The 25,201-nt window shown below is 38.0% G+C and overlaps 1 protein-coding gene across 1 annotated transcript in view; it reads left to right on the top strand.

The window, feature by feature from the left end:
* The window catches only part of LOC100255739 (exocyst complex component SEC3A), a 48,060-nt gene that overhangs the window by 8,306 nt on the left and 14,553 nt on the right, over positions 1-25,201 (top strand). Inside the window, exons 6-10 of the mRNA XM_002283668.4 lie at positions 5,077-5,222; positions 16,976-17,093; positions 22,213-22,317; positions 23,000-23,101; positions 23,195-23,332. Coding sequence (XP_002283704.1) covers positions 5,077-5,222; positions 16,976-17,093; positions 22,213-22,317; positions 23,000-23,101; positions 23,195-23,332 — 609 coding nt within the window. The remainder of the gene's footprint in view (positions 1-5,076; positions 5,223-16,975; positions 17,094-22,212; positions 22,318-22,999; positions 23,102-23,194; positions 23,333-25,201) is intronic.

Below are 25,201 nucleotides of genomic sequence, written 5' to 3'. Positions count from 1 at the left end.
AGGGCCCTCTTGTTTGTTGCTAAAGTCAGCAAGACTTCTTCTCGCACCAAAACTGAGAGAGAACTTAGGAAGTTGGAATTTTCGGTGAAATATGATGGTCCAACAGGGAGTTCAGGGAAAGAAAGGTGAGGAGGAAAGAAGGGGTGGGATTTGGTTTCCGTTTCCTCATGAAGATTAGAATTTTGTTCAATAATGTTAGAGGGGTTAATGACAAAGAGAAACAAAAGGTTATCAAGTCTGTAATCAGAATGCAGGAGGTTGATTTGGTCTCTGCTTGCAAGAGACCAGGGTCCAGGAAATGTCGGGGCATTTGGTTAGAAGTCTTGGTGTGGGTCGTTTTTTGGATTGGAGAGCAGTGGAAGCGAGGGGATCAGCTGGTGGCCTTGTGGTTTTCCGGGATAACAGGGTGTTGGAGTTATTAGAGATGGAGGGAGGTGCTTTCTTTGTTTCTTACTGTTTTAAAAACTGTGAGGATGGGTTTGTTTGGTTGTTTATGGGGGTTTAAGGGCTGGGGCTAAGGGGTGAATGGGATGATTTTTCGGTAGAATTGGGGTACATTAGAGGCTTGTGGGGAGATCCAGGGTGCATCAGAGAGGACTTCAACATGATCAGATTTCCAAGGGAAAGGAGGAATTGTTTCAGTCCGCAGCTAGGCGGAGATTCTTAGAGATTATTGAAGAGTTGAAGTTGATTGATATCCCTTTGAATGGAGGGGCCTTTACTTGGTGTGGAGGTTTAAATGATCAATCCATGTCTAGGTTGGATCGATTCCTAGTGTTAGAAAAGTGGGAGAATCATTTTTTGTGGGCTTCTGCAGTGTGTCTTGCTGAGGCTGGTCTTTATTCATTCACCCATTCTGTTAGATGAGGGTGGCTTAAAGAGGGAAAAAACTCTCTTCAGATTTGGGAATATGCAGATTAAAGTGGATGGTTTCAAAGAATTAATTAAAAGCAGGTGGATGAGTTACAGTTTTACGGGCAACAACAATTTTGTCTTAGCTTCCAAATTGAAAGCCCTGAAGAAGGACTTGACGATTTGGAATCGGGAGGTCTTTGGGTGTGTGGCTAATAGAAAGGCAAATGCTCTCAATCGGCTAGGTTTTTATGAGGTCAAGGAGAGGGAAGCTCCGTTGGTAGGGGGATGAGATTATGGCTAAAAGATTGGCTATAAAAGATTTTAAAAAGTGGGCACTGTTTGAAGAGATTTCTTGGAGATAGAAATCTAGAGAATTATGGTTGAAGGAGGGAGATAGAAATATAAAATTCTTTCACAAAATGACAAATGCTCATTATAGGAGGAATTTTTTTGCTAGAGTAAGGGTGACTGGGAACCGGTTGTTTGGTGAGGAGGAGATTAAGGAGGGGGTGACCGCTTTTAGTTATCTCTTTACTGAAAACGGTGACTGGAGACCCAACATTAATGGGTTGTCTTTTGAGTCTTTGACTCAGGAAGACGTGAGGAGTTTGGAGCATCCTTTATTTGAGGAGGAAGTCTTTTCAGCTCTATCAGCTTTGAATGGGGATAAAGCTTTGGGTCCTAATGGGTTTACTATGGCTTTCTGGCATCTTTGTTGGGACTTTATCAAGAGTGAGGTGTTGAGCTTCTTTAAGGAATTCTTTGTCCTGGGGCAGTTTGAATGCTACCTTTTTGGTCTTAATCCCAAAGAAGGGTGGTGTAGATGATCTAAAGGATTTTATGCCTATTAGCTTGGTTGGGAGCTTGTACAAACTATTAGCCAAGGTTCTAGCAAATAAACTTAAAAAAGTGGTGGGAAAGGTAATCTTTTCTTCTTAGAATGCTTTTGTTGAAAGGAGAAAAATTCTTGATGCAGTCCTTGTTGCCAATGAAGCCATTGATTCGAGGTTAAAGAGTGGTTCTAATGGCATTCTATGCAAGTTAGACATAAAAAAAAGGCCTACGATCTTATCAATTGGAATTTCTTATTAGCAGTTTTGGATAAGATGAGTTTTAGCCATAAGTGGATTGAGTGAATTACTTGGTGTATTTCTACAGCCAAATTTTCAGTTTTGATCAATGAGACCCCTATTGGTTTTTTTCAAAGCTCAAGAGGGTTGAGGCAAGGATCTCTATAGAGGCACTTAGCTTTCTTCTTAAGAAAGTTAGGGTGAGGGGGATGAGGGGATTTAAGGTGGGAGGTAGAGGTGGTGAGGGAGTGGAGGTGTCTCATCTTTTGTTTGTGGAAGACACATTGATTATTTGTGATCTAAGGACCAACTATTGCATCTTCATTGGGTCTTGATGTGGTTTGAAGTAATTTCTAAGCTTAAGATCAATCTTGAAAAAAGTGAGCTAATCTTAGTTGGAAGGGTTCCTATAATGGAGGAGTTGGTGGATATTTTGAGGTGTAAAGTGGGGTTGTTACCTTCCAATTATCTTGGGCTTCCTTTGGGTAGTATCTTTAAATTGACAACAATGTGGGACTTGGTGAGGATGCAAAGAAAGCTCGCTAGGTGGAAGAAACAATACTTGTCTAAAAAGGGGGGGTGGGGGTTTAATTCTTATCAAAAGTACCTTGTCTAGCCTATCGATTTATTTCATGTCCATTTTTGTTATTACAAGAAGGGTGTGCTATAGATTGGAAAAACTTCAAAGGGACTTTCTTTGGAGAGGGGGGCCTCTTGAACATAAGCCTCACTTAGTGAGTTGACACAAAGTTTGTAAGCCAAGGGCGAAGGGAGGGCTAGGCATTCAAAATCTTTCTATTTTGAACAAGGCTCTCTTAGGTAAATGAGTTGGAGGTTCATGTTAGAAGGGGAGCCTTTGTGGAGGAAAGTAATCATTGGTAAGTATGGGGTAGAAGAAGGGGGTTGGTGCTCTTTGGAGGCGAGGAAGGGTTATGGCATGGGATTGTGGAAGGCTATAAGGAAAGGATGGGATGCTTTCAAAAGCAAGATTTCCTATGATTTGGGCCATGGAAGAAGGGTAAGATTTTGGAAGGACATTTGGTGTGGGGACACCCTTTTGAGTATCTCTTTCCCCTCTTTGTTTGCTATAGCCACTTCAAAGGAGGCTTGGGTATGTGATGTTTGGGAGCATACTAATTTTGGGGGGTGTTGGAACCCCCGTTTTGTAAGGAATTTCCAAGACTGGGAGTTAGGTTGTGTTGAAGCACTCCTTTTGCGTTTGCATGGTAAATCAGTGAGTAGGGAGGTGGATGACAAAGTGGTGTGGATGGCTACTAAGGGAGGCTAGTTTTCAGTTAAATCTTTCTATGATGGGATAGTTCAAAGGGGTTAAGATTCTTTCCCAACAAGGCTTATTTGGAATTCTTGGGCTCCAATAAAAGTGAGTTTTTTTTTTTGTTTGGGAAGCAACTTGGAAGGGGATTCTAACCATGGACAATTTGAATGGGAGACGCTAGACTTTGGTGAACAGATGCTTTCTATGCAAAGGCAAGGAGGAATCTTGTGATCACATCCTTCTTCATTGTTCTAAGGTTAGTTTGTTATGACAATTGGTCTTGTTTGGAGTGGTTTGGGTGTTGCATACCTCAGTCCAAGCAACATTTCTTAGTTGGCATAGCCAATCCGTTGGGAAGAGGAAAAAGAAGGCGTGGAATGTTGCTCCTCTTTGTTTGTTTTGGACTATTTGGAAATAGATGAATAGAAGGGCTTTTGATAATGTTGAGCTTTTAGATCAAGAGGTAAAATTCTCTTTTCTTTGTAACTTTTTAGAGTGGACTCAAGGGGGTCTAGGGCAAGAGTCCTTCTCTATGATTGATTTTATCAATTGGTTAGGTTGCTATTAAGAAGAGGGTTTTTGTGTTTTTTCTTTGGTGCGCACACGTATACTTCTTGTGTACTTGGTGAAGCCTTTTTGGCTCTTTAATGTATCTTTTGCTCTTTTGCCTATCAAAAAAGAGTGAATCTGAGCCACTGCCTCCAGAATCCACTTCAATGTAATCCCACCTTTTGGAATCCTCCAAATTAACAACTCCAAAATCCTTTATCATTCTGCAACAATAATCCAAGTCTGTTGTATTCGGTGGAAAAATTCTCAAAAAACCTCAATCATTTTTTTTCTTGTGAAGAACTTGTTTGGAGAGTATTTTTCTTTTTGGATTGTATCTTGAATCTTGTCTAATATTTTATTTTTTATGCTTAACCCTAGTTAATTCTGACAGCAGCTTAGGAATAATTAGATAGGTTTCCTAAATCCCTAAATTGATTGGACAAGAAATTGAAACAGAATGGAGTTTTGTTCAAAAGGGAGAACTACAACAAAAAAACAATTGGTTAGTTGGCCTAAAGCCTTAACTGATGGAGTTCACTGTCCCGATTGATCCCAGTTTATGCATTTGATTGATTCTATGGACGGGCTTTGATTGATCTATACAAAGGCTTGATTTAACTAGCAAATGTCACCTGTGTTTCTGTCCTACATGCAGACCAAGAGCAATTAGGTCTTTTTTTAAGAGACAAAGGGCCAAATTTAATGAACCTTACTATGGCCTCTAAGTCACTTGCCATGCTTAATATCATATGTTGATTATGCTGAAATGTCTTCAAATGATGCAAATGGGAGCCTTCATCTTTATGTCTTTGATTTGACAAACCTAGGCTTTGTTTGAGAAGTGTTTTTGAAAACAGTTCTAAAAAACAATTTTTGAAAATTGTTCTTTGATGTTTTATAGAACAAAAGTATGTTTAGGAACTTGGAATGTTTTTAATCGTTTTCTATGTTTTTAAATGTATTTTAAAAATAACTTTAATATATAGTGATTTATTTTTAATCATTTTCCATATTTGTATAATTATTTTTTAAAACAGTCTTTAGAAAACAACTGAAAATAACTAAAAGATTTTCTCTCAAAACATTTTTTTTTTTCGTTTTTTGGTTGCTAAATGTGTTTTCCTATTTTTTGTTTTGGAGAAAATAAAACCTTTTTAAAAAATAGTTACTAAATAGGGCCTTAATCTATAACTTGTTTTCTCCATGTAATTCTCAAATACTTAAACATTTATGTTTATTTATTTATTTTCTTTCCTAATTATCCTTATAAATCTCATCTTCATATCCTTATAAATCTCATCTTCATATTTGCCCATAATATAGGAAAATAAACCTACAGTTACTGCTCAAGGGAATCTGCATGATGGGCCTATACCAGCTATGGTGACAGAAACCGACTTGAAAGTTTCTGTTGAAAGAGAACTTGTAACCCAAGCTGAGGAGGATGATATGGAGGCTCTTCTTGGCAAGTATGTATTGCTTCTTTATCTTTGTCCTGATGTGGATTTGTGTGCTTCTATGTTACATGGATTTGGATGGGCGTTCAGCTGTCAGATTCGTTGCATCCCAAAATTTTAAGACGTTGGGATTTGTTTGAAAATGGTCTAACTATGGGTGCAAGTACTTTGATATGACATTAATGAAAAATAAATTAATATTGAAAATTAGCACGATAGGGTAAATATAAATCATCTATACTACTACATGGTTAATTGTAGTTGGAGAATGTATATTATATCTTTTCTATTTTAATAAGATGCTAAACATTATCTTATTATGATGTTCTCATTAATTATACAAGAAAAACCTATTTATTATGTCCTTTATTTTAGTAGGATGTCGAGAAAAATATTTAAGAAAATATTGTACCACATTGTTAGTAATAAAAATCTTCTAATATACTAAGGTGGTGTTTGTTTTTTGGTTAAATAGAAAAAACCAAAATATTTTACCTTTTCCATTCAACTAAAAAGAACTCATTGACATCAACCAATATAATTAAACTAAACTTATTGATAACAAGTTCACTTTAGTTATGTTGGTTAATATCAACAAGGTACTTTTAGCTTAATAAAAAAAACCAAATATTTTGGCTTCTCTATTCAGTCAAAAAACAAACATCACCTAAATGTTGATAAAATAAATTCATATTTTAATTTCTACAAAAATTTAGACTTCTTTTACATTAATTATTATAATTTATCTCTAAATTTTTTTAGTTATTAATTTTGATATTTATTTTTAGACTTTTTATGTTGGTAATTATTTTGTTTATCTTTAAATTTAGTTCATTAGTTCCAAGAGTTAGAAATTAATTCAATTTTTCTTTATATTTTTAGGACAATTGCATTTATGAGAAACTCTTGTCCTCTAAACTCCGTGTTCAAGATACGGAAAAAAGAGAAGAAAAAATGTAGGGCGCAGTGGTGAGGGGAGGTCGCTGTTGGTTCAGTGGACTCCAAGTCTTTTGATCTTTCTATACAAGTAGTGGGGGGGAAATGAGAGGCGTTATTGAGGAAAGAGGGAGAAGTCTTTCAACCTAGATTAGGTTTGGAGATTTGAGTTTATGTTGCTTGTTGGAAGGGGTGAAGACTTGTTGTAGAAATAAAGACTTGGTGAGGTGGAGTAAAGCATGGGAGGAGGGTGGGAGGAAGTTCAAGTTGGAGCATCGATTGAATGGGGTAGGGAGGTTCTTATTTTGGTCGGTGGTGACTGAGAAGGTGAAGAGGTTTTCGTTGATCATCCTTGAAGGGAGGGGCTTCCATGGGGGGTGGTTAGTTTTGGTGGAGAAGCTTCGTAGTTTAGCCCTAGGAGTAATCCCCTTAGCTGAGATTAGGGGATTGGTCTCCCCTTTAAAGTTGAGGAATATTCAAAAGGAGGGACCACTTAGTGGGTCTTTTGCAGAGGTGGTTAGGAAGGATTTGGGTGTGGGGGGAGATGCTATTGATGTGTTGCAACCTTGTGACAGAACAACTTTGGTACGAGAGACGATAACTTTCTGTTTTGCAGTAGCTGCAGGAGGGGGGACGTCTTAAGGAAGTGGTGTGAGGTGTACAACTGGAGCAAGAGGGGCTTGTTTGGTGGAACACTGTGCTAAGGGCGCCTTTAGTGGGGATGAGGCAGGGGCCCAAAGTTAGGGTCACAAGTGGTCGAAGGGAGCCCAAAGTCCTAGTGGTTGTGCTTCTACCCAGGCCCAAGGCCTTAGTATACCTACTGCTTTGGAGCCCATTCAACTTTAGTTAATGAAGTGAGAGGATTTAAGAGTGGGTCAGGCCTAAGGAAAGTCTTGTACAACCGGGGGTGTGCGGGAGGTGGGTTTAATGGGTTTAAGTGAGGATCATTGCTTATTGGATTTGGTTGAGGAAGAGGACTTTCTAGGGTTTCTCAAAGGGAGGGCTTTCTTTGCAGAGACCAAGGCAACAGCGCAGTACAGTTGCGTTGAAGATGGGCGTGTGAGGCTTGAGGCGTTGCTAAAGTCAGTCTTGGCGAGGTCCCGCATGGCGTTCACCGATGAAGCACTTATGGCATTCATTGACGAAGCCCTCATGGTGGAGGCCTCTCTTTCTTCTTTAGGGCTTTTGGACCCAGGAAGCCAACCGCTAAGGATGTTGTTTCAAAATGACAATTTGTTGGAGTTTTTGGGAAATGTTGAGAAGGACCCTTCAGCTAAGGAGGTGGTGGCTTTGGCTGAGGAGGTGGAGCCCCCTAAGGCCTTGGAACTCACTTACGTTCTAGAGGAGAGGTTTTGGATAGTCTCCCTAGTAATTTTGTCAATTTCAACAACTTTTTAGGGTTACCTGTTAAGGGGTTTGAAAAGGAAATCAATTCCCTACTAAAGAAATTGGAGTTAAGAAAAGGGCGTTGAGTTAAGGTCTCAAGCGGAAAGATGATTATTCCCCCGACTTCTTGTTTTGAGAGGCAAATCCGTAAACTAGAGTGCTTGGTTAATTACAACAAGTCTCCGATTACTATCAGGGGAAGAAGAAGGAGCATTGGGGATTCATAGCCTGTTTTGTGAGGTTGGTCTAGAGTTTTGGTTTGTGATTGGGTTAAGGGAGGCTTTAGCTTTCTTAGGGATGGTCGATTAGTTAGGGTGGTTGGTGTTTGCTTTCTCTTTTCCTTCTCTTCCTTTTGCTTGTCCTTTGGCATTTTTTGTCTACTCTTAGGTGTACTTTGTTGTGCCAATTTGAAAGTGCTTTTAATATATCCTCCTAATTCACCTATCAAAAAGAAAAAAGAAGAAGAAGTCGTATTTGATACAATATAAGCATAATTAATAAAAAAATAAATAAATAAAGATATAAAACAATCATAAACTAAATATCCCTATTTGATGCAATATAAGCATATTAGACATGGATCTCACACCCACAATTGTGTGATATTGTGTTGATGCGAGTATTTTGGCTGAAATTAACATGTCCATATATCACACATGTGCTTATTTGTGTTAATGCAGGTAAGTATCTATATTTCCTTAAACATTATTTTTTGCTTAAAAGGTTAGATCAATATATAATATTACTGAAAGTAAAATAGTTTATACTTGTTGTGCCATTTCCAAGGCTTTGCTTAATATATTCCCTTCTATTGTTGATAAAAAGAAAAAAAAAAAAAACGAAGTAAAATTATAGTGGTAGAAATTCCTTGTACATTATTGGGCAAAAGCAAACAAAACAAGGAGACCAAAAAAAAAGAAAAATTAAAAGCTGAATTTTACCCAATTGTGGAGAAAATCTACTCAATAAAGCTCATCCAATCAATAGGCTTAATGGGTGATTTTTTTCGTCATACATCTTTATATAATGGCTCATCATGCATTTCTCTGATCTTTTGCTAATGTGTTTGTAGATCTCTCTCTCTCTCTCTCCATTTCTTTTGGCTTCCTCTTGTCCTTATTACCTTTAAATTTTTTTTTATAAGCAAATAAAAAAAATATATTAATAGCATTTATGAAAAAGTGCACTAAAGTACATAGGACTTATACAAGGGTGCCAAGGTAAGAATAAAAAGAATACACGAGATAGGCATAAGAAGGAGGATTTTAATGCTTGATCCAATTTTTTCATGTCCTAGAAGCACTTCCTGTTTTTTATTTTATTTTATAGGAAACCATACATGAATATATTGATAGAAAAAGAAGTACAATAGAAAAAGAAGTATAATAGGAGGATGAGGAATCCTCCCGCCAAAGGTGAAACTAAACAACACAAAAAGATAACAAGACACTACACTATGTCAACTACACACAAGCACCCTTGACTATACCGTCCCATTGGAACTACACACTACTAGCCAATTTAGTTGTAATGCGTTAAGGGGAATGCCCTCAAAAACCGCGAAACAAAAAGCCTAAAGAGAAGCAAGGAAATGAATGGAGTCCCAAAGATTCTCTGAATTCCTAGCTTTGTCCTCAAATATCCTAACATTTCTTTCCCGCCACACAACCTAAATTAAAGCTATGCACGCGTTTTGCCACAAAACTAACCCTCTCTTGGACTTGAGAAAACCTTTATAATTGATGAAGATCATGTCTGAAATGCTTCTCGGAGGAACCCAATCCATCTTGGCTAGCTGAAATAGTTTGTGCCACAACCCTAACGACATAGAACAATGAAGAAAGAGATTATCTGCTGATTCTCCTTGCTCCATACACAACTTACAAATGTCAGGGCTAAGAGCTTTGTGGGGTCTCCTCAATTGTAGCAAGTCATTGGTATTTACCTTCTTGTGTGCCACAAGCCAGACAAAAGCCTTAACTTTGAAAGGGACTTGAGATTTCCATACAAACTTAGTGGGGAAAAATGGATATGAATCAGGCATTTGGGATAAGGCTGTAAAGAAAGACTTGACTGTAAACAATCCTGAAGACAATAAGGACCAAGATCTTGCATCTGAAGCGGAAGTGGATAAATGCATACAATCAAGAGAGCGCATGAGGCGTTCTAGATCTTCTATCTCAGAATTGGATAGATTACGGCGGAAATTAAAGTTCCATGAGAAAGGGTGAGTAGAACTGAGAATTGAAGATATAAGAATATTTTTATCCGTTACTACTCTAAATAGTCTTGGATATTGGTCTTTGAAGATTTGGTTCCCCACCACAAATCTTCCCAAAAGCGAATTCTTTCCTCATCTCCTATGACAAACTGAGTATACTTGGAAAAATCCTGAAAGACTTGTGTAATGGCCTTCCAAGGACAATGATGTCACCATCTGACTAAAGTATTGACATCTTAACCATTTGAGTGTGTCTCGTAGAGGCTAAGAATGACCTGATGCCATAGAGCTGTACTCTCCCTAGGAAACCTCCACAACCATTTCCCTAAAAGAGCACGATTCCTTAAAGGAATCTTCCCAAACCCCAAACCCCTTTTTACCCTCGGCTTACACACTGCATCCCAACTAACAAGATGATCTCTTTTACCTTCCCCAACCCTTGACCAAAGAAAATCTCTTTGCATCCTCTCAACTTTTGTAGCCATTGAAGCGGGAATCTTAAACAGAGAAAGAAAGTAGTTAGGGATGTGGGAAAGGCATGAGTGTACAAGAGTTATCCTACCACTGAAAGATAAGTAAGCCTTTTGCCACCCGTCTAATCTCCTAGAGATTCTCTCAATCACTGGATCCCAGAATCCACAAGCAGTTGGATTCCCTCCCAAAGGAAGACCCGGATAAAGTATGGGCCAATCTGAAGCCTTGCATTCAAGCAACAAGGCTAACCTAGAGAGATGATTCTGATCAAGGTTGATGCCAAAAATATTACTTTTGTCAAGATTGACCTTAAGCCCAGAAACTTGACCAAACACTAACAATAAACTCAAAGAGTTTGCAGTTCTTCCGCACAAGAGTTAGCAAAGAGGATGGTATCGTCTGCGAATTGCAGATGGGACACCCTACATCTATTTCTACCTACCCTGAAGTCCTCTAGCAAACTTCTTTCCTCAGCTTTCAACAACATTCTACTCAACACATCTGCAACAATAGTGAATAGGAAAGGGGATAAAGGGTCACCTTGCCTTAAACCTCTAGATGCCTTGACCCACCCTTTAGCAATACCATTCACTAGAATAGCATAAGAGACCGCCGACAGACAACCTCTCATCCAAATCCTCCATTTAGAACTAAATCCCTTTTTCTCCAACACATGATCCAAAAAATCCTATTTCACATGGTCATAAGCCTTTTCAAAGTCTATCTTGAATACAACTCTTTCCTTTCCTGATCGTTTTTTCTCGTCCACACTCTCATTGACTATAAGAACTACATCCAAAATTTGTCTTCCTTGAACAAAAGCACCTTGAGTAGAGTGGATGGTCTTGTGTAGTACTTCTCTTAATCGCCTTGACAAGACTTTTGCTATTACCTTATAGAGACAAGTGATCAGGCTGATAGGTCTAAAATCCGAAATCTTCTTTGACCTACTTTTTTTGGGCAAAAGAACTATGAAGGAGGCATTGGTGTTTTGATTAATAATCCCACTATTGTGAAACTTTGCAAATACCCTCATTAAGTCATCCTTGATCACATCCCAACAATCCTGAAACACTGCAATGGTGAAACCATCAGGCCTCGACACCTTATCCCTATCTAACTGAAAAATGGTATTAAAGATTTCTTCTTCGGAAAAAGGGGAATCCAGCCTAGAAGTACTCTCTTCTGATATAGGGAACCAATCAATACCTTCTACTCTCCAAGACTCTCTAGGAGGACTCGAGTAGAGCTTTTTGAAATAAAATAATATCTCATCTGTTATGCTCTCGGAATTGTCCAACACCAAACCTCTTTCATTCTCCAAGAATTTGATGAAATTCTTGTTCCGTCTCTCGTTAGCCATTTTGTGAAACAACTTTGAATTGCAATCTCCGTCCTTAACCCATTTTACCTTAGCTTTTTGTCTCCAATGAATTTCTTTCCTCAAAATTATTTCCTCTAACGCCCCTTTTCTTACAACTCTTTGAACAGAAAGATCAGAAGAAAGAACCCTTTCTTGTTCAATGACATCAATGTTAGCTATTTCATCCAAGATGGTTTTTTTCCTTTCCTTTAGCATTCCAAAAGTATTCTTATTCCAATCTTTCAATTTTGCCTTAACAAATTGTAACTTCCTCATGAACTTGTGACCTTCCCAATCATTTCCTTCAAATTCTCTCCACCAACTACTAAAGCACTCTTTGAAACTAGGATGTTGCAACCACATATTCTCAAACCTAAAAGGTGTTGGGCCCCACTTGAAAGGATTGGTATTCAAGACAATCAGCCAGTGATCCGATGTCCATCTAGGAAGAACTTCTTGAAGGCTTTGAGGGAAGGAAAGCTCCCACACATTTGAATAGAGAAACCGATCCAATCTCTTGCACACCAGTGACTCTTGCATATTTGACCAAGTAAAAGAGGCATTCCATAATGGGGGATCATGTAATTCACATTCTCTTATAAAACCATCAAAATCCCTCATGCTAGAAGTGAGTCTAGAGCCACCCAGTTTTTCTGATCTTCTCCTTATAACATTGAAGTCACCTCCCACACACCATGAAGGAAAAGTAAGGCCAAAAAGGTCTAACAGCTCCACCCAAAAATCCTTCCTAATTAAGGGGTTGTTTGGACCATAAACTGCGGACAACCACAATGGTCCACATCCATCCAACAAGAACTTGACTGAGACAGAAAAAATCCAATTACCACCTCCTCACTGCTCATTTTCTTTGAGTCCCAAATGATCAAAATCCCTCCTGAAGCCCTGCACGCCGGGAGAGCAGCCCACTCCTTATTCCTAATCGACCAGACACTACCTACAAACCTTTTGTCGCACACCTTTCTTTTTGTTTCCTGAAACATTACTACATCAGGATTCTGGAGCCGCAAAAAATACTTAACCACCCTTTGCTTTTTCTTAGATCCCAAACCCCTGATATTCCAGCTTATGATCTTTGTAAAAACACCTTACTGACCCTATGCCTCCAAACCAACGCCAACAGATCTCAAATGTCTGTGGCAATTCTGTTCTTTCATCTTCAATACACCTTACTATCCAAGGAGCTTAAGACCTCACAAACTTTAGCCATTTTGCTGGGGGAAAAACCTTTTACTTGGAACCCACCCATCTGGGAGAACTCTGCGTCTCCCTGGTTAACTGTACCCAGAATAGGGGCCCTAGGAGGCGTGCTGGGTTTGGTCTTAACATAATTAAAACTCTCAGACAAAAGATTCAAACTAGCCAACTGGAACACCGCATCATCATGGTTAGGATTGCCAACAAACCCAAGACGATAAGCCCCAACGTCATTTTTTTTTTTGAAAAAATTTCAGAGAAGACTCGATTTTTCATAGGAAACTGGGATTGAAAGGCTGAAGTGGAAAGATAGGGAATAGAAGGACTCGGGTATGGAGTAGCCAAGCCAGAGAAAGGAGAAAGAAAATGCAGAGATGGCTAAGAAAAATGATGAGAAGATACCTCAAAATTTTCCACTACCATCATTCCACAGTACCCCATAGAGTTGAGCCCTTTTTCGCTGGTTGCGGGATAAGAAGGATGAACCGTGACTAAAGATCCACTATGAGAACAACCCACAAAACCCTTAAAACCTGCTCCGTCTTCTCCTTTAGCAATATTGCGCATTTTCTCCTTCCCTTTTGATAGAAAAGGAGCCCTAAGAAGATTCCTTTGCTCCACGTTTTCCTTCGTCGACGTTGTTCCTTCCTCGGAACACCTTTTTTGAAGCCCTGACAAACGGTTTGGACTCGCACTGAAGCCTTGAACCAACTGTGTTCCTGCTTTGAAAACGTCTTCCATTGGAAGAGCATCGCTAACTGACAGCGATCTCTCAATCATGAGTGGCTCGCTTCGGCTTCAACCCCCTTGTCGGCATGTAGAGCTTGAAGGAAGCAGAGCATTCCACAGCTTCTTTGAACTGCATTTCAACGCGGAGCCCCTCTGTTGAGTTTCAGAATCCTCGTAGTCTACCTTTGCCTTCCCCTTTGCAGAAAGAACAACTCTGTGTAAAGGGCCCTTCGTATATCTGTCCTGATTGCCTCCCAGCTCTTGGCCCAACAACTGAATCGAGCCTTTCCTAGGGACTTTCCTCTTCTAGCCCACGTCAAATTCAGATTGTGGACTGGGCTTACTAGAAGAATGGGCCCTTGTCATATGTTTAGAGGCCCGAATCCTATCCTCAAAAGTTGACTGGGCTTTGACCCCTCCAACTTGTTCTCTTCTAGCCTGCCTTGGCCTAGCAGACCCTACTCTTTGACTTTTTGAATTTGAATTGAAAGACAGTGGAGGTTGGGACCAACTGTTCCCCACTGTCGTCTTGTTCATTCCACGTGTCCTCCTAGGAGCATTCTTAGCCTTTTGACCCGCTCTCCACTCCTTTGTTCTGCCAACTGCCCTAACAGAAGACCCCCTTCCAGCCGTTAATCTAGCTTCCTCAACCCTCTTTCTGCCATCTGTCCCCGTGTAAGCCTCAACCATTTGCCGAGTTGACTCACCCATTTCTCTATCCTGCCTACCATTTTCCTTCCTAGCCACTGCCACTGAAACTATGAATTCCCAACCCCCATCTAACACCTTAATCAAAGCAGGGAGAACCAATCATTCTTTCATTACAACTCTCACCCTAGCTTTGCTTAGATCAAACAGTTTCAACGTTCGCCAATCAATCTCTATCACCGTCCCCCACTGCTCCATAATTTTCTTCAAGTGAACCTCAGACCATAAATGAAATGGTAAACCCCATAAATCTATCTCACTTCCTGTTTCTTTCTTGCCAAGGAATCCAAAAGATGCATAAAGAGGCAACCTTCGAAGCTTTTTTTCTTCTCTTCCCCACAAAGTTCTCTTGCCAACTTAAGAGGGCCCTGTTAATTGAATTTGTCATCACCGATTCTACTTCAAACAAAGAGAAGCTAGCTGCCATAATATTCCTGTTTTAGCGCAATGAAGCAAAAGATGATCTGTCGAGTCTTCCTTATTTTTACATAAGGAACATCTATTCACTAAGGCCCAACCCCTTTTTTTCAGCTGATCTATGGTGAGAATCCTGCCCCAAATTGCCTCTTAGGTGAAAAACCCACTTCCATTGGTACTTGAGGGTTTGATTTAATGTCTTTTAGAAATGGATCATATCTCCTGACAACAAATAGGAATATGAGGATTTTACCAAAAACATGTGTCTTTTCGATCCTAACAAGACCATCTTATCCTCACTATTGCTTCTTACCACTTGTGAATGCAATATTGAGAGGAAATCCTCCATATCTTCGAGCTCCCAATTGTGTAACTGTCTAACAAAGAAAGGGCTCCAACATTTGCTTTCCCTTAACTGCTCCCATATATCTACTACCCAAGCATCATCCTTTGCAGAGGCTTTATCAAAAAGAGATGGGAAAGAAGCACTCAAGGTTGACTCTCTATACCGTCTATCTTTCCAAAACTTGACCCTTCTTCCATTCCCCATTATAAAGCAATATCTTCTTTTGACAACATCCCATGCTTTTCTAATTGCCTTCCATAGGCATACACCATGCCCATCCCTTCCCTCATTAGAACTTCATCTTCAATGAACTTCCCTACAATAACCCTTTACTAAGAAGCTTTCCTTTCAGTTGCAAACCTTCGAGTCCATTTACAAATCAGGGCCTTGTTAGGAGCAGCCAAGTTTCTGATACCAAGACTACCACCTTTCTCCTCCATGCATATAATTGACCAATTAACAAGATGAGGTTTGTTATTTGATGATTTCCCCCACAAGAAATCTCTCTAAATCTTCTCTGGCCTTAAACTCACTTTTTTGGGAATGGAAAACAAAGACATGTAAAGGAAGGCCTAGATAACTGGTGGGTATTGGAATCAGCTGGATTATTACCTTAAATTAAGCAAAACCAATTTATTGTTATTATAATTGGTTTGCATGGTCAAGGTTTAATGGTTGATGTAGAGATTCTAGCCTAGGGAAAGCTTTGAGCCTCTCAAATCTCTTAGTAGGAGATTCCCTTGTTGTCATATCACTAAGAAAGAAAGGAGATTGTTGAAGTTTGATGGGTGGTTAGGTCAAGTTATTATATTTCTTTAGAGTTAGGATATTCCTTCAAGTGGTCTCTTTGCTTAGGGAATCTTGCATCGGATGCATTAGTAAAGCATGTAGCTAGATATTTGGTTTCTTTTGTAGGAGATTTTTTATTTTTTCATAAAATATAGTGAGTGTTGTTCTAACCATTTTGATGTCTGTAGATAGATTTACTTTTTGATCTAGTATAGATTCATCATATTTTTTTATCAGACTTTGTATAGAGAGTTTTGTACTTGCTGGAAGGATTTCTCATCTTTCTTTGTAAGTTACAATTTCTATATTATAATAATAATAATATATTATTATTATTATTATTATTATTATTAATGCTCCTACATGACCAAGCCACTCATCATATTCTCAAATGCCTACTTTAATTTCCTAAAAGCAATTAATTTCTAATTCAATCATTTATTATTTTGACATCCATCCATCATAGCTCTCTGGGTACTTATCTTATAGTTTCTTGTTTCTTCACTACATTGGTCCATAACCATTTAACTTTTCTTGTTTTCTGTTGACCACATGACCAAGTTGTTATAGCCACTCATCATGTTCTCAAATTCCTTCTTTAACTTCCTAAAAGTGCATTAATTTTTAATTTGATCATTTATTATTTTGTCACCCATCATCTTGTAGCTTCTTGTTTCTTTGCTAGGTTGGCCCATAACCATCTTTACTTTTCCTGTTTGCTTGTTGAAAAAGGAATGGTTCATGTCTTGCCCCTAGATGAAGACAAATATATCCTATTGATTAATGTTATTTATCTTGTTCTTTTGGTAGATAACCTTTTTTTCCTTTCTTCTTCTTCTTTCTTTCTTCATTTATTATCTCGTTCCTACTGCTTTTTGCCTTTTTATTTTTTTATTTTTGATTTGCTGTTACATGGAACTGAACCTGGAACCTCCTCCTTCATTCCATCCTCATCCCGACCTCTTGTCATTTGAGCCTGCCCCCAAGGGCTGATTTATGTTATTTATCTTACTTTTTGTTATTTTCTTAATAACTAATTGTGGTTTTTCTAAGTTGAGTATCAATTGAATCATGAAGACAAAAGCCAACTTAGCATCCTTCCCACATTAGTTTCTCTGTCATTACTTGTTGAAACTACTTCAATCAAGTTCTGACAATTTCAGTCATGGCATGATATGCAGTTATGTCATGGGTATTGGTGAAGCTGAGGCCTTTTCTGAAAGGTTGAAGAGAGAACTTCTTGCCTTGGAAGCAGCAAATGTGCATGCCATTTTGGAATCTGAACCATTGGTCGATGAGGTAAACCTTTTGTTCCAATGGGTTACATTCATGCGGTGTTTATGGTTTATTTCTTTATCTATATTTAATAATTTTTTTTTGTTTCTGATATATATATATATATAAAATATAAAAAAAAAGCTTTCTCACCAGATCAGATCAGCTCTTTCTCATTTTCAATGTCCCCTCATTGTTTAGAACTTCTGATTTGCATCCTGCTCAAGAACGTCATCCACGGTGGTTCCTGCATATGAGCAAACTATATTAAGCAAATCTACTTTTTAGATCAATTGTGCCATTGCTTGAACCACCATATGTATTTGGTTTATGGTATTAGATATTGTCCTCTAGTTATTTTTTATTTTCTTATTGGTAGCTATTGTCCTGCTACTGAGTTATTGTTTGGTTAGCTTTTCAATGAACCGAATTTCAATGGCTCTTAATTGAGTAGGATATGAACCATGCTCTTTTTATGGTTATTAATTGAGAGTCTTATGCATTTCACAGGGACAGTTTGATACTATCTACACTTTGTATATATTTATATGCACATGCAAACACATGTACATATATATGCATATGTATAATTATATTTATATTTTGAGCATGTGTAGAGTTTTTTAGTCCTGAGTTGTTTGTTGAATAGGTTAAAGACGACTGGGAAAGAAGTAAATCCTAGGCAATCACATTAATTAAGTTTCCTAGGAAAATCACACCTGAGCTTCTTGTGTAACAACAGTTAGAAAAAAAAAAAACAATCACATGTCAAAAGAAGCTTGGTGACTGCTAACAACTCTTATTAAATATGAATAAAAACTTAAAGGGTACCTAGGTTTATGTAGAATCACAAGACCCCATTCTCTCATAGGAATAAGAATTTCAATTTAGAAGCTAAAAGAAATATGAGTTGACAAAGAAGGAAGCTACTAAAATCAATCTTCAAAGAATAAAAAGAATCTAAATAAGACTATCAACTGTTAATCTAGCCCATTCCAACAATATCAAAATTGCCAACTACCTTGCCAAAAAAATAAAAATAAAAAAATAAAGAAAAAGAAAAAGGATATATTAAGATTCAACTTACCATAAATTAATGATGTGAACTTGAGTTCCCATTGGGAAATGACAAAGACGTAAACTACTAAAATCAATTCTAATAAGATAAGAAGACTCTAAATAGGACTCTGATCTATTAATCTAGTTCATTTCAACAATATCATTTTACCAAACTACTCCTGTTAAAAAAAACATATACTAAGATTGGATTTGCCCCAAATTAACTAGTTGGCGTTTCAAATTAAGATTTGGGCATTTCTTCATACAATATTCCTCATCATCTCTTATTTGCTTGGAAGAACTTGACATTGGTGAATAAAAGAAATAATATTTCTCATCAACATTATCTGTATACTAAAATTTAGTAACTATAATCCAAGTGCAATAAGAGGAAAGCGATTCTTCCACTTAACCAAGTACTTTTCATAGCTGCCTCCTCTTGTTGCCACAATTGGATCATCCATGTCTTTAATCTCTTCCTTTAAGCTTGCTGCTGATGTTAATCAAATAGCTTCTTCATCTTGAGAAGAATCCTCTTAATGCTCTCTTTAAAATGTTAGATTCTCATTATTAAACACATTAGTAGTACCCATTTCCTTTGGTAGTTCAAGAGTATTGGTGTTGGAGTTAATTTTCTTCACAATCTTGTATGGGCTAGCATTCTTGGGATCTAACTCCTTATAGGCCTCTTTAGGAAAATGCTCAAGCCTTATGTAAATCATCACCATATCTCTTCCGTAAATTCAATAAAAAATTATCATAACCATATCCTTTTGTTTAGATTCCTTGAAACATCTCTTCATATCAACTGGAGGATAGTATTTTTCACTAATAAACTCAATCTTACTGTTTTATCATGAATCTTCCTCGTGTGGCTTTCAAACATTTTTATACTTGATTTTGTACTTGATAGCAAGGGGATTAACTTAATAAGCTTTCTAGGTTGCAAAGCAATAACAACTTCATTCTTTTTACTCCTTTCAAACTTTTTCTTGTAAAAGAGAAGCCTTTTTTGAGTTTCAACCACACTCTTTGTCCTTTTTTGTCCTTTCTTTTTTTGTGAAGATGTTTCTTAATTTCTTCCATACTCTTAAGCTTCAAATAATGTTCTATTTATTAAATGTGCGAGAATATGGTAGGTTTTCCCTGATGATTCACATCTTGGTCATATAATTAAGGAATATGTCTCACATTCATAAGGATAACATTACACCATATAAAATCATCATACTAGCTATAAGAAATAGAACCAAATCTTCTTCTATGGTTGATTCTGTTCATTGGTTGACTTCCCACTAAGGAAGGAAGGAAGGTTTTTATTCTCTTTTTAGCTTGCCTTTTGGTACTTCCTCATATATGGCTTATGTATCTCGATGTGCTTCTGATGTAGGAAAAACCCTAGCATGGTCGTCTTCAATCAAGTAGTTGGATTAAGGCTTCAATCTTTTAGGATTTAAGGAGATAAATGAGGAATAAAAATTATAGTAGCTGGGAAAAGTAAAATAAAGTATATGAAGAGAAGGATAAAGAGGAAAAGATAAAATTTTTAGAGTCTCACCTTGATGAAGAGCAATGGAGTCTCGCCATTAAAAATTGCTAGGTACGCAAAAAAACTTAATATTATTGATCATCAATCTTCATTAATTTTGTTTAACATTAATTAACCTCATTCATAAGCTTTATAAAACCCTAAAAACTGAATAAAACTATGAAAATGTAATCCTAACCTACATGGTACAATCTTTCTTTTCTTGCTTTGGTGCAATAAGAATATGTCTTAAACAAATTTAAAAAGAAGTCCTGATGGGCCTCTTGAAGATCGTCAACAGTTATGAGCTTGGAGGAATCATCACCCTCATCATTATCTTGTATTATCTCCTCTTTTTTTTTTTTTTTTTTTTGTTGTCTCGGACCTCTAGGCACCAATATGCATATTTCTCTTGGCCCATTGTCATGCCCCATGTCCATCTGCATGTTGGGTTTTCAAGATAATGTATTATCTTAGAAGACACTGTTTAAATTGCCCCTTGCTCCATATTCTCCTCCCTTACACCTATTTTGTTATCATTAGGTCCCCAAATTGTATGTTTAGGAACATCATTAGCTGATTTCTTAGTATTGCAAGGAATACAACTTGTAGTTCTTGAACTTGGGCTTCTAAAACTTCAACTTTGTCTTTGATCATTTAAAGAATATAAGAGGTTGGTGTTTTAGGGAAAGTAGGGATGGTTTTGGAGTTGGGTTGTGGAAGCCCATCAAGAGTGTGTGGGACATCATTAGTAGAACCTCTTTCAGTGCAGGCAATGGTAGTATGATGAAGTTTTGGAAAGATATCTGATGTGGTGATTCAACTCTAAGAGGGTCTTTTCCTTTGTTATATTCGATATCCTTGACAAAGGGAGCTTGGGTGACGAATGTCTGGGACCATCAAGAAGAGGGTGGGATTTGGAATCCTTGTTTCTCAATGGATCTAAATGATTGAGAGTTGGAAAGGGTTGAGGAGTTTCTTTCAAGGCTCCAAGGGAAGGAGGTGAGAAGGAATAATGACAATAGGCTAGATTGGTGGGATGCTAAGAAAGGGAAGTTTCTAGTCAAATCCTACTACCATTTTATGGGGTGGGAAAGAGAAATTCCTTTCCCCTCAAAGGCTGTTTGGAACCCAATGGTCTCACTTAAAGTAAGTTTTTTTTTGCTTTGGAAGCTTCTTAAGGAAAAGTTTTGACATTAGATCAATTTCAAGGAAGAGGATGACACCTGGTGAATCAATGTTTTCTTTGTATGTTCTAAGAGACTATTAACCACATTCTCCTTCCTTGTGCCCAAGCTCGAGGCTCATGGGGTTTGGTATTCTTGTTGTTTGGGGTTACTTGGGGGATGCCATGGTTTGTAAGCGAAACTCTATTAGGGTGGCATGGATCCTTCATGGGTAAAAAACAAAAGAAGGTTTGGAGGGTTATCTCATTATGTGTTTTTTGGACATTATAGAAAGAGAGGAACTAAAGATCTTTTGAAATCAAAGAGATCATTTCCTAAAATTCTCCTTTCTTTGCAATCTTTTGTTATGAGTGAGGGTGTATATAGATGGAGACTTCATAACCATGGTAGATTTTATAGATTGGTTAGGTTCATCTTGAAGGGCTGGTTGTTTTTTGTTGCTCTTTTTGTTGCTTTTTGGGGACTCTTTATATATGGCCTGTGTGCCTTGGTGCGCCTTCAGTTTAGTGCCTTTAATATATTTATTTTGTTTACCTATGATAAAAAAAAGTTATCAATCTCCCATAGTTCCTCTTAGGCTCTTGACCAAATTTGATGTATGAAGGTTGGATTTCCATTGCTTTTTAGTAGTTTGTTTAGTTTTGAGTTGAGGTTAATGAGTTACAGAAAGGTGGAAAAAAATAATAAACCTGAGGTAATCACACAAAGGTTCCTAAACAATAATACCTAGGTCTCCAAAGAAATCATACTTAGGAAGAAGGTTATCTCCAGCATGCTAAAAATCTAATGATCCTGCCTCTATGTCCATGTATATATATATTTTTTTTATAACCGTGGATGTCCGGGCCAGCTTACGTGCACCTCGACTAATCCTACAGGGCCCTGAAGTAAACCACCGGGTAAACCTCCAATGGCCCTGGGGGGACTTGAACTAGTGACCATTGGGGAGCAAACCCAAGGCTGGACCAACTGAGCTACCCCTCAGGGTTCTATGTCCATGTATATTAGGTAGTGAATAGAACTTGTACATCAAAACTTGAATCTTCCACTGTCAAAATTTTCTATTCCTTCATGCAATCATATACATATTATTTGTAAAATGAAAATTGGGCCATTGTCAGGCCAAGTTTGTTGTGTGGGTAGTAGTTCATTGATTATAGGTGAGAACAGTATATCTTATTTTTATTATTTTCAGGACTATCTGTCAGCCCTTTTTTGGATTTTCATTTTTAAAAAAAATTCTTTTAACAGTATGTGTGTCTGTTTTTCTCATGTATGTTAACAAGTGACAATAGTGCGTATTATTTATGAAGTCCTCTAAAGTGGCATCTAGTCTGGTTTTTTAGTGGTTGATTTGTTTGTTTTTCAGGTACTGCAAGGCCTCGAGACAGCTACAAATTGTGTTGATGATATGGATGAATGGTTAGGCATTTTCAATGTGAAACTTAGACACATGAGAGAGGATATTGAGTCGGTAGGGGCCTCTGCATGCTAAATTGCGATTTTAAGTCTTTCTGTAATGATTCTATCTAGCCCATGTTTATTTTTGTCTAGCGTGTGACTGCGTCTGGATAGAAGAAATGCTTCTTCATCCATTCTCTTTGTGGTTCCTAAATTTTGAAATTTACAATTTTTATATAGGCATTGAAATATTTTATCATATAATCATGTGTAAGTGCATGATTGTGTGCCCATTTACCTCCATGTCCTTGGCTTAAGCCATTGTGTTTCTATTTCCACATGCAAGTTTTAACATCCACACTGAATTAAACAATGAAGTCGCTTATCTCATGTGCCCTAGTTTACTTTGTCTGTGAGTGTGAGCTCATTTACTTCAAGTCCCTGGTTGAAGGGTGCCTCCCTTGGCCTCTGTATGAGTATTGATATTGACACATAATCCTACAAGGAAGACAATGGTTTTCATGTGTTGACATTCTCCATTTGTGTCTGAGATGTAGTCTTTTTTATTCTATGCTTTTGAAGGGCAAGTTAACAGAGTGATTGTTCAAGTTGCTTTGTTTCCCACATGGTTTGCACTTCAGGCTAAATGTTGTCTTTGATTCTTAAATTGAGGCATTAGCATCATTTTGGATGTAATTATGTATTATTCACAGCTTGAACAGACGTCAATTTGTAACTTTTGTTGTGACATGCAGATAGAAACCCGCAATAACAAGTTGGAGATGCAATCTGTAAACAATAAAGCACTCATTGAGGAACTTGAAAAGCTTCTTGAACGATTGCGAGTCCCTTCTGAGGTTTGTTATCCATCATTTTTTGTTACTAGAATCAAATATTGAGTTTGGTCAACTACTCTAAGCTTCTTTTAAACCATGCTTCATTGGTTATAGTATGCAGCATGTCTAACTGGAGGTCCCTTTGATGAGGCACGCATGCTGCAAAACATTGAAGCATGTGAGTGGCTGACTGGTGCTCTGCGTGGTCTTGAAGTACCTAACTTGGATCCTGCCTATGCAAACATACGAGCTGTATGCATTCTGGCCAATTCTTGTTTCATTTTTTTTAATTTTTATTTTTGATAACAATTTGCTTAATTGGATTATGAGTTTAAAAAATGGATAGCATGACATGGATTTGCATGCATGCTGATGACAATTTGCATGCTCACATTAGGAGTTTAGAAAATGTATAGCATAACTTGGATTCACATGCATGCATGCTCACAATGGCACTAATTTGAAAGTAACCTTGTGGCTTGAATGACATTAATCTTTGTATGAGGTATTGGATGGACCTAGTGCTTTGATAAGGTCTTGCCTCTAGTGTAGGAACCCAAAGATGGTTGTCTACAATCAAATAAGGTGAGTTCCAATCATTTGGGTTTAAGGAGAGGAATGAGAAATAAAAATTATTAAAATGAGGAAAAATAAACTAAAATATAGAGAAACAAAGATAAAGAACAAGAGGTAGAAACCTTGTAATCTCACTAAGACTTTCTAGGAGTCTCTTCTAAGGTTCAAGGGGCCTTTGTGGAGGGTAGACAAATTCTAGAGGCAGTGCTAATAACAAATGAAGCCATTGACTCGATTCTGAAGAATAATGAGAATGGTTTTATGTGCAAGCTTGACATAGAGAAGGCATATGACAATGTGGACTGGTCTTTCCTTCTCACAGTTATGCAGAAAATGGGCTTTGGGGAGAAATGGATAGGGTGGATTATGTGGTGCATATCCACTGCAAGTTTCTCTGTGTTGATTAATGGAACGTTTAAGGGTTTCTTCCAAAGCTCAAGGGGATTGAGGCAAGGTGACCCTCTATCGTCTTATCTTTTTGTGATAGCCATGGAGGTTTTTAGCTCATTTCTTAAAAGGGCTGTGGATGGAGGTTTTATGTCGGGTTGTAAAGTGAAGGGAAGAAACAGAGAAGGGGTTCAGATTTCACACTTGCTGTTTGCTGATGACACCTTGGTGTTTTGCCAAGTTTTTCAAGACCAGCTGACTTACCTAAGCTGATTGCTTATATGGTTTGAGGCCGTATCAGGTTTGAAAATTAACTTGGAGAAGAGTGAACTTATTTCAGTAGGGAGGGTAGAGAATATCGATGATCTTGCCTTGGACTTTGGTTGTAGAGTGGGTAGTCTCCCGTCACTTATCTGGGCCTCCCCTTGGGTGCTCCGTTTAAGACAATATGAGTGTGGGATGGAGTGGAAGAGTGGTTTCGTAAAAGATTGACCATGTGGAAGAGACAATACTTATCAAAGGGGGGGGAGAGCAACTCTAATTCGAAGCACTTTGTCGAATCTCCCTATTTACTTTATGTCCTTGCTGAAGTTACCAAGTTCAATTAGACGAAGACTAAAGCAAATCCAAAGGGACTTCCTTTGGGGTGGTGGCAACTTGGAGCGAAAACCACACTTAGTAAGATGGAAGGTGGTGTGCTTAAGTAAAAAGAAGGGGGGATTGGGGGTCAAATGTCTTTCCATTCTCAATAAGGCTCTTCTTTCCAAATGGAATTGGCGATTTGCAAATGAGAGAGATGCTTTGTGGAATCAAGTGATTAGAAGAAAGTATGGGAAAGATAGAGGGGGTTAGAGCTCTCAGGAAGTGAGAGAGGCACACAGTGTGGGGCTTTGGAAAGGAATAAGGATGTATTGGGAGTTGGTGGGTGCTCGAATCTATTTTAGAGTTGGCAATGGGAGGAGGGTGAGCTTTTGGAGGGATAGATGGTGTGGGGATTCCCCCTTGTGTGAGTCTTTTCCTTCCCTCTTTGCCTTGTCTGCTGAAAAGGAAGCTCGGGTGGCGGATGTTTGGGATCCCTTGGCTGAGGGGGGTTGGAGTCCCTGTTTTTCAAGAGCTCTAAATGATTGGGAGGTGGAAATATTTTTGGAGCATCTTCAC

Source organism: Vitis vinifera, chromosome 18 (genome assembly GCF_030704535.1).
Source record: "Vitis vinifera cultivar Pinot Noir 40024 chromosome 18, ASM3070453v1".
In the NCBI taxonomy this organism is placed as follows: domain Eukaryota; kingdom Viridiplantae; phylum Streptophyta; class Magnoliopsida; order Vitales; family Vitaceae; genus Vitis; species Vitis vinifera.
The sequence above is the reverse complement of the archived record's forward strand: the minus strand, read 5'-3'. Positions and strand labels throughout refer to the sequence as shown.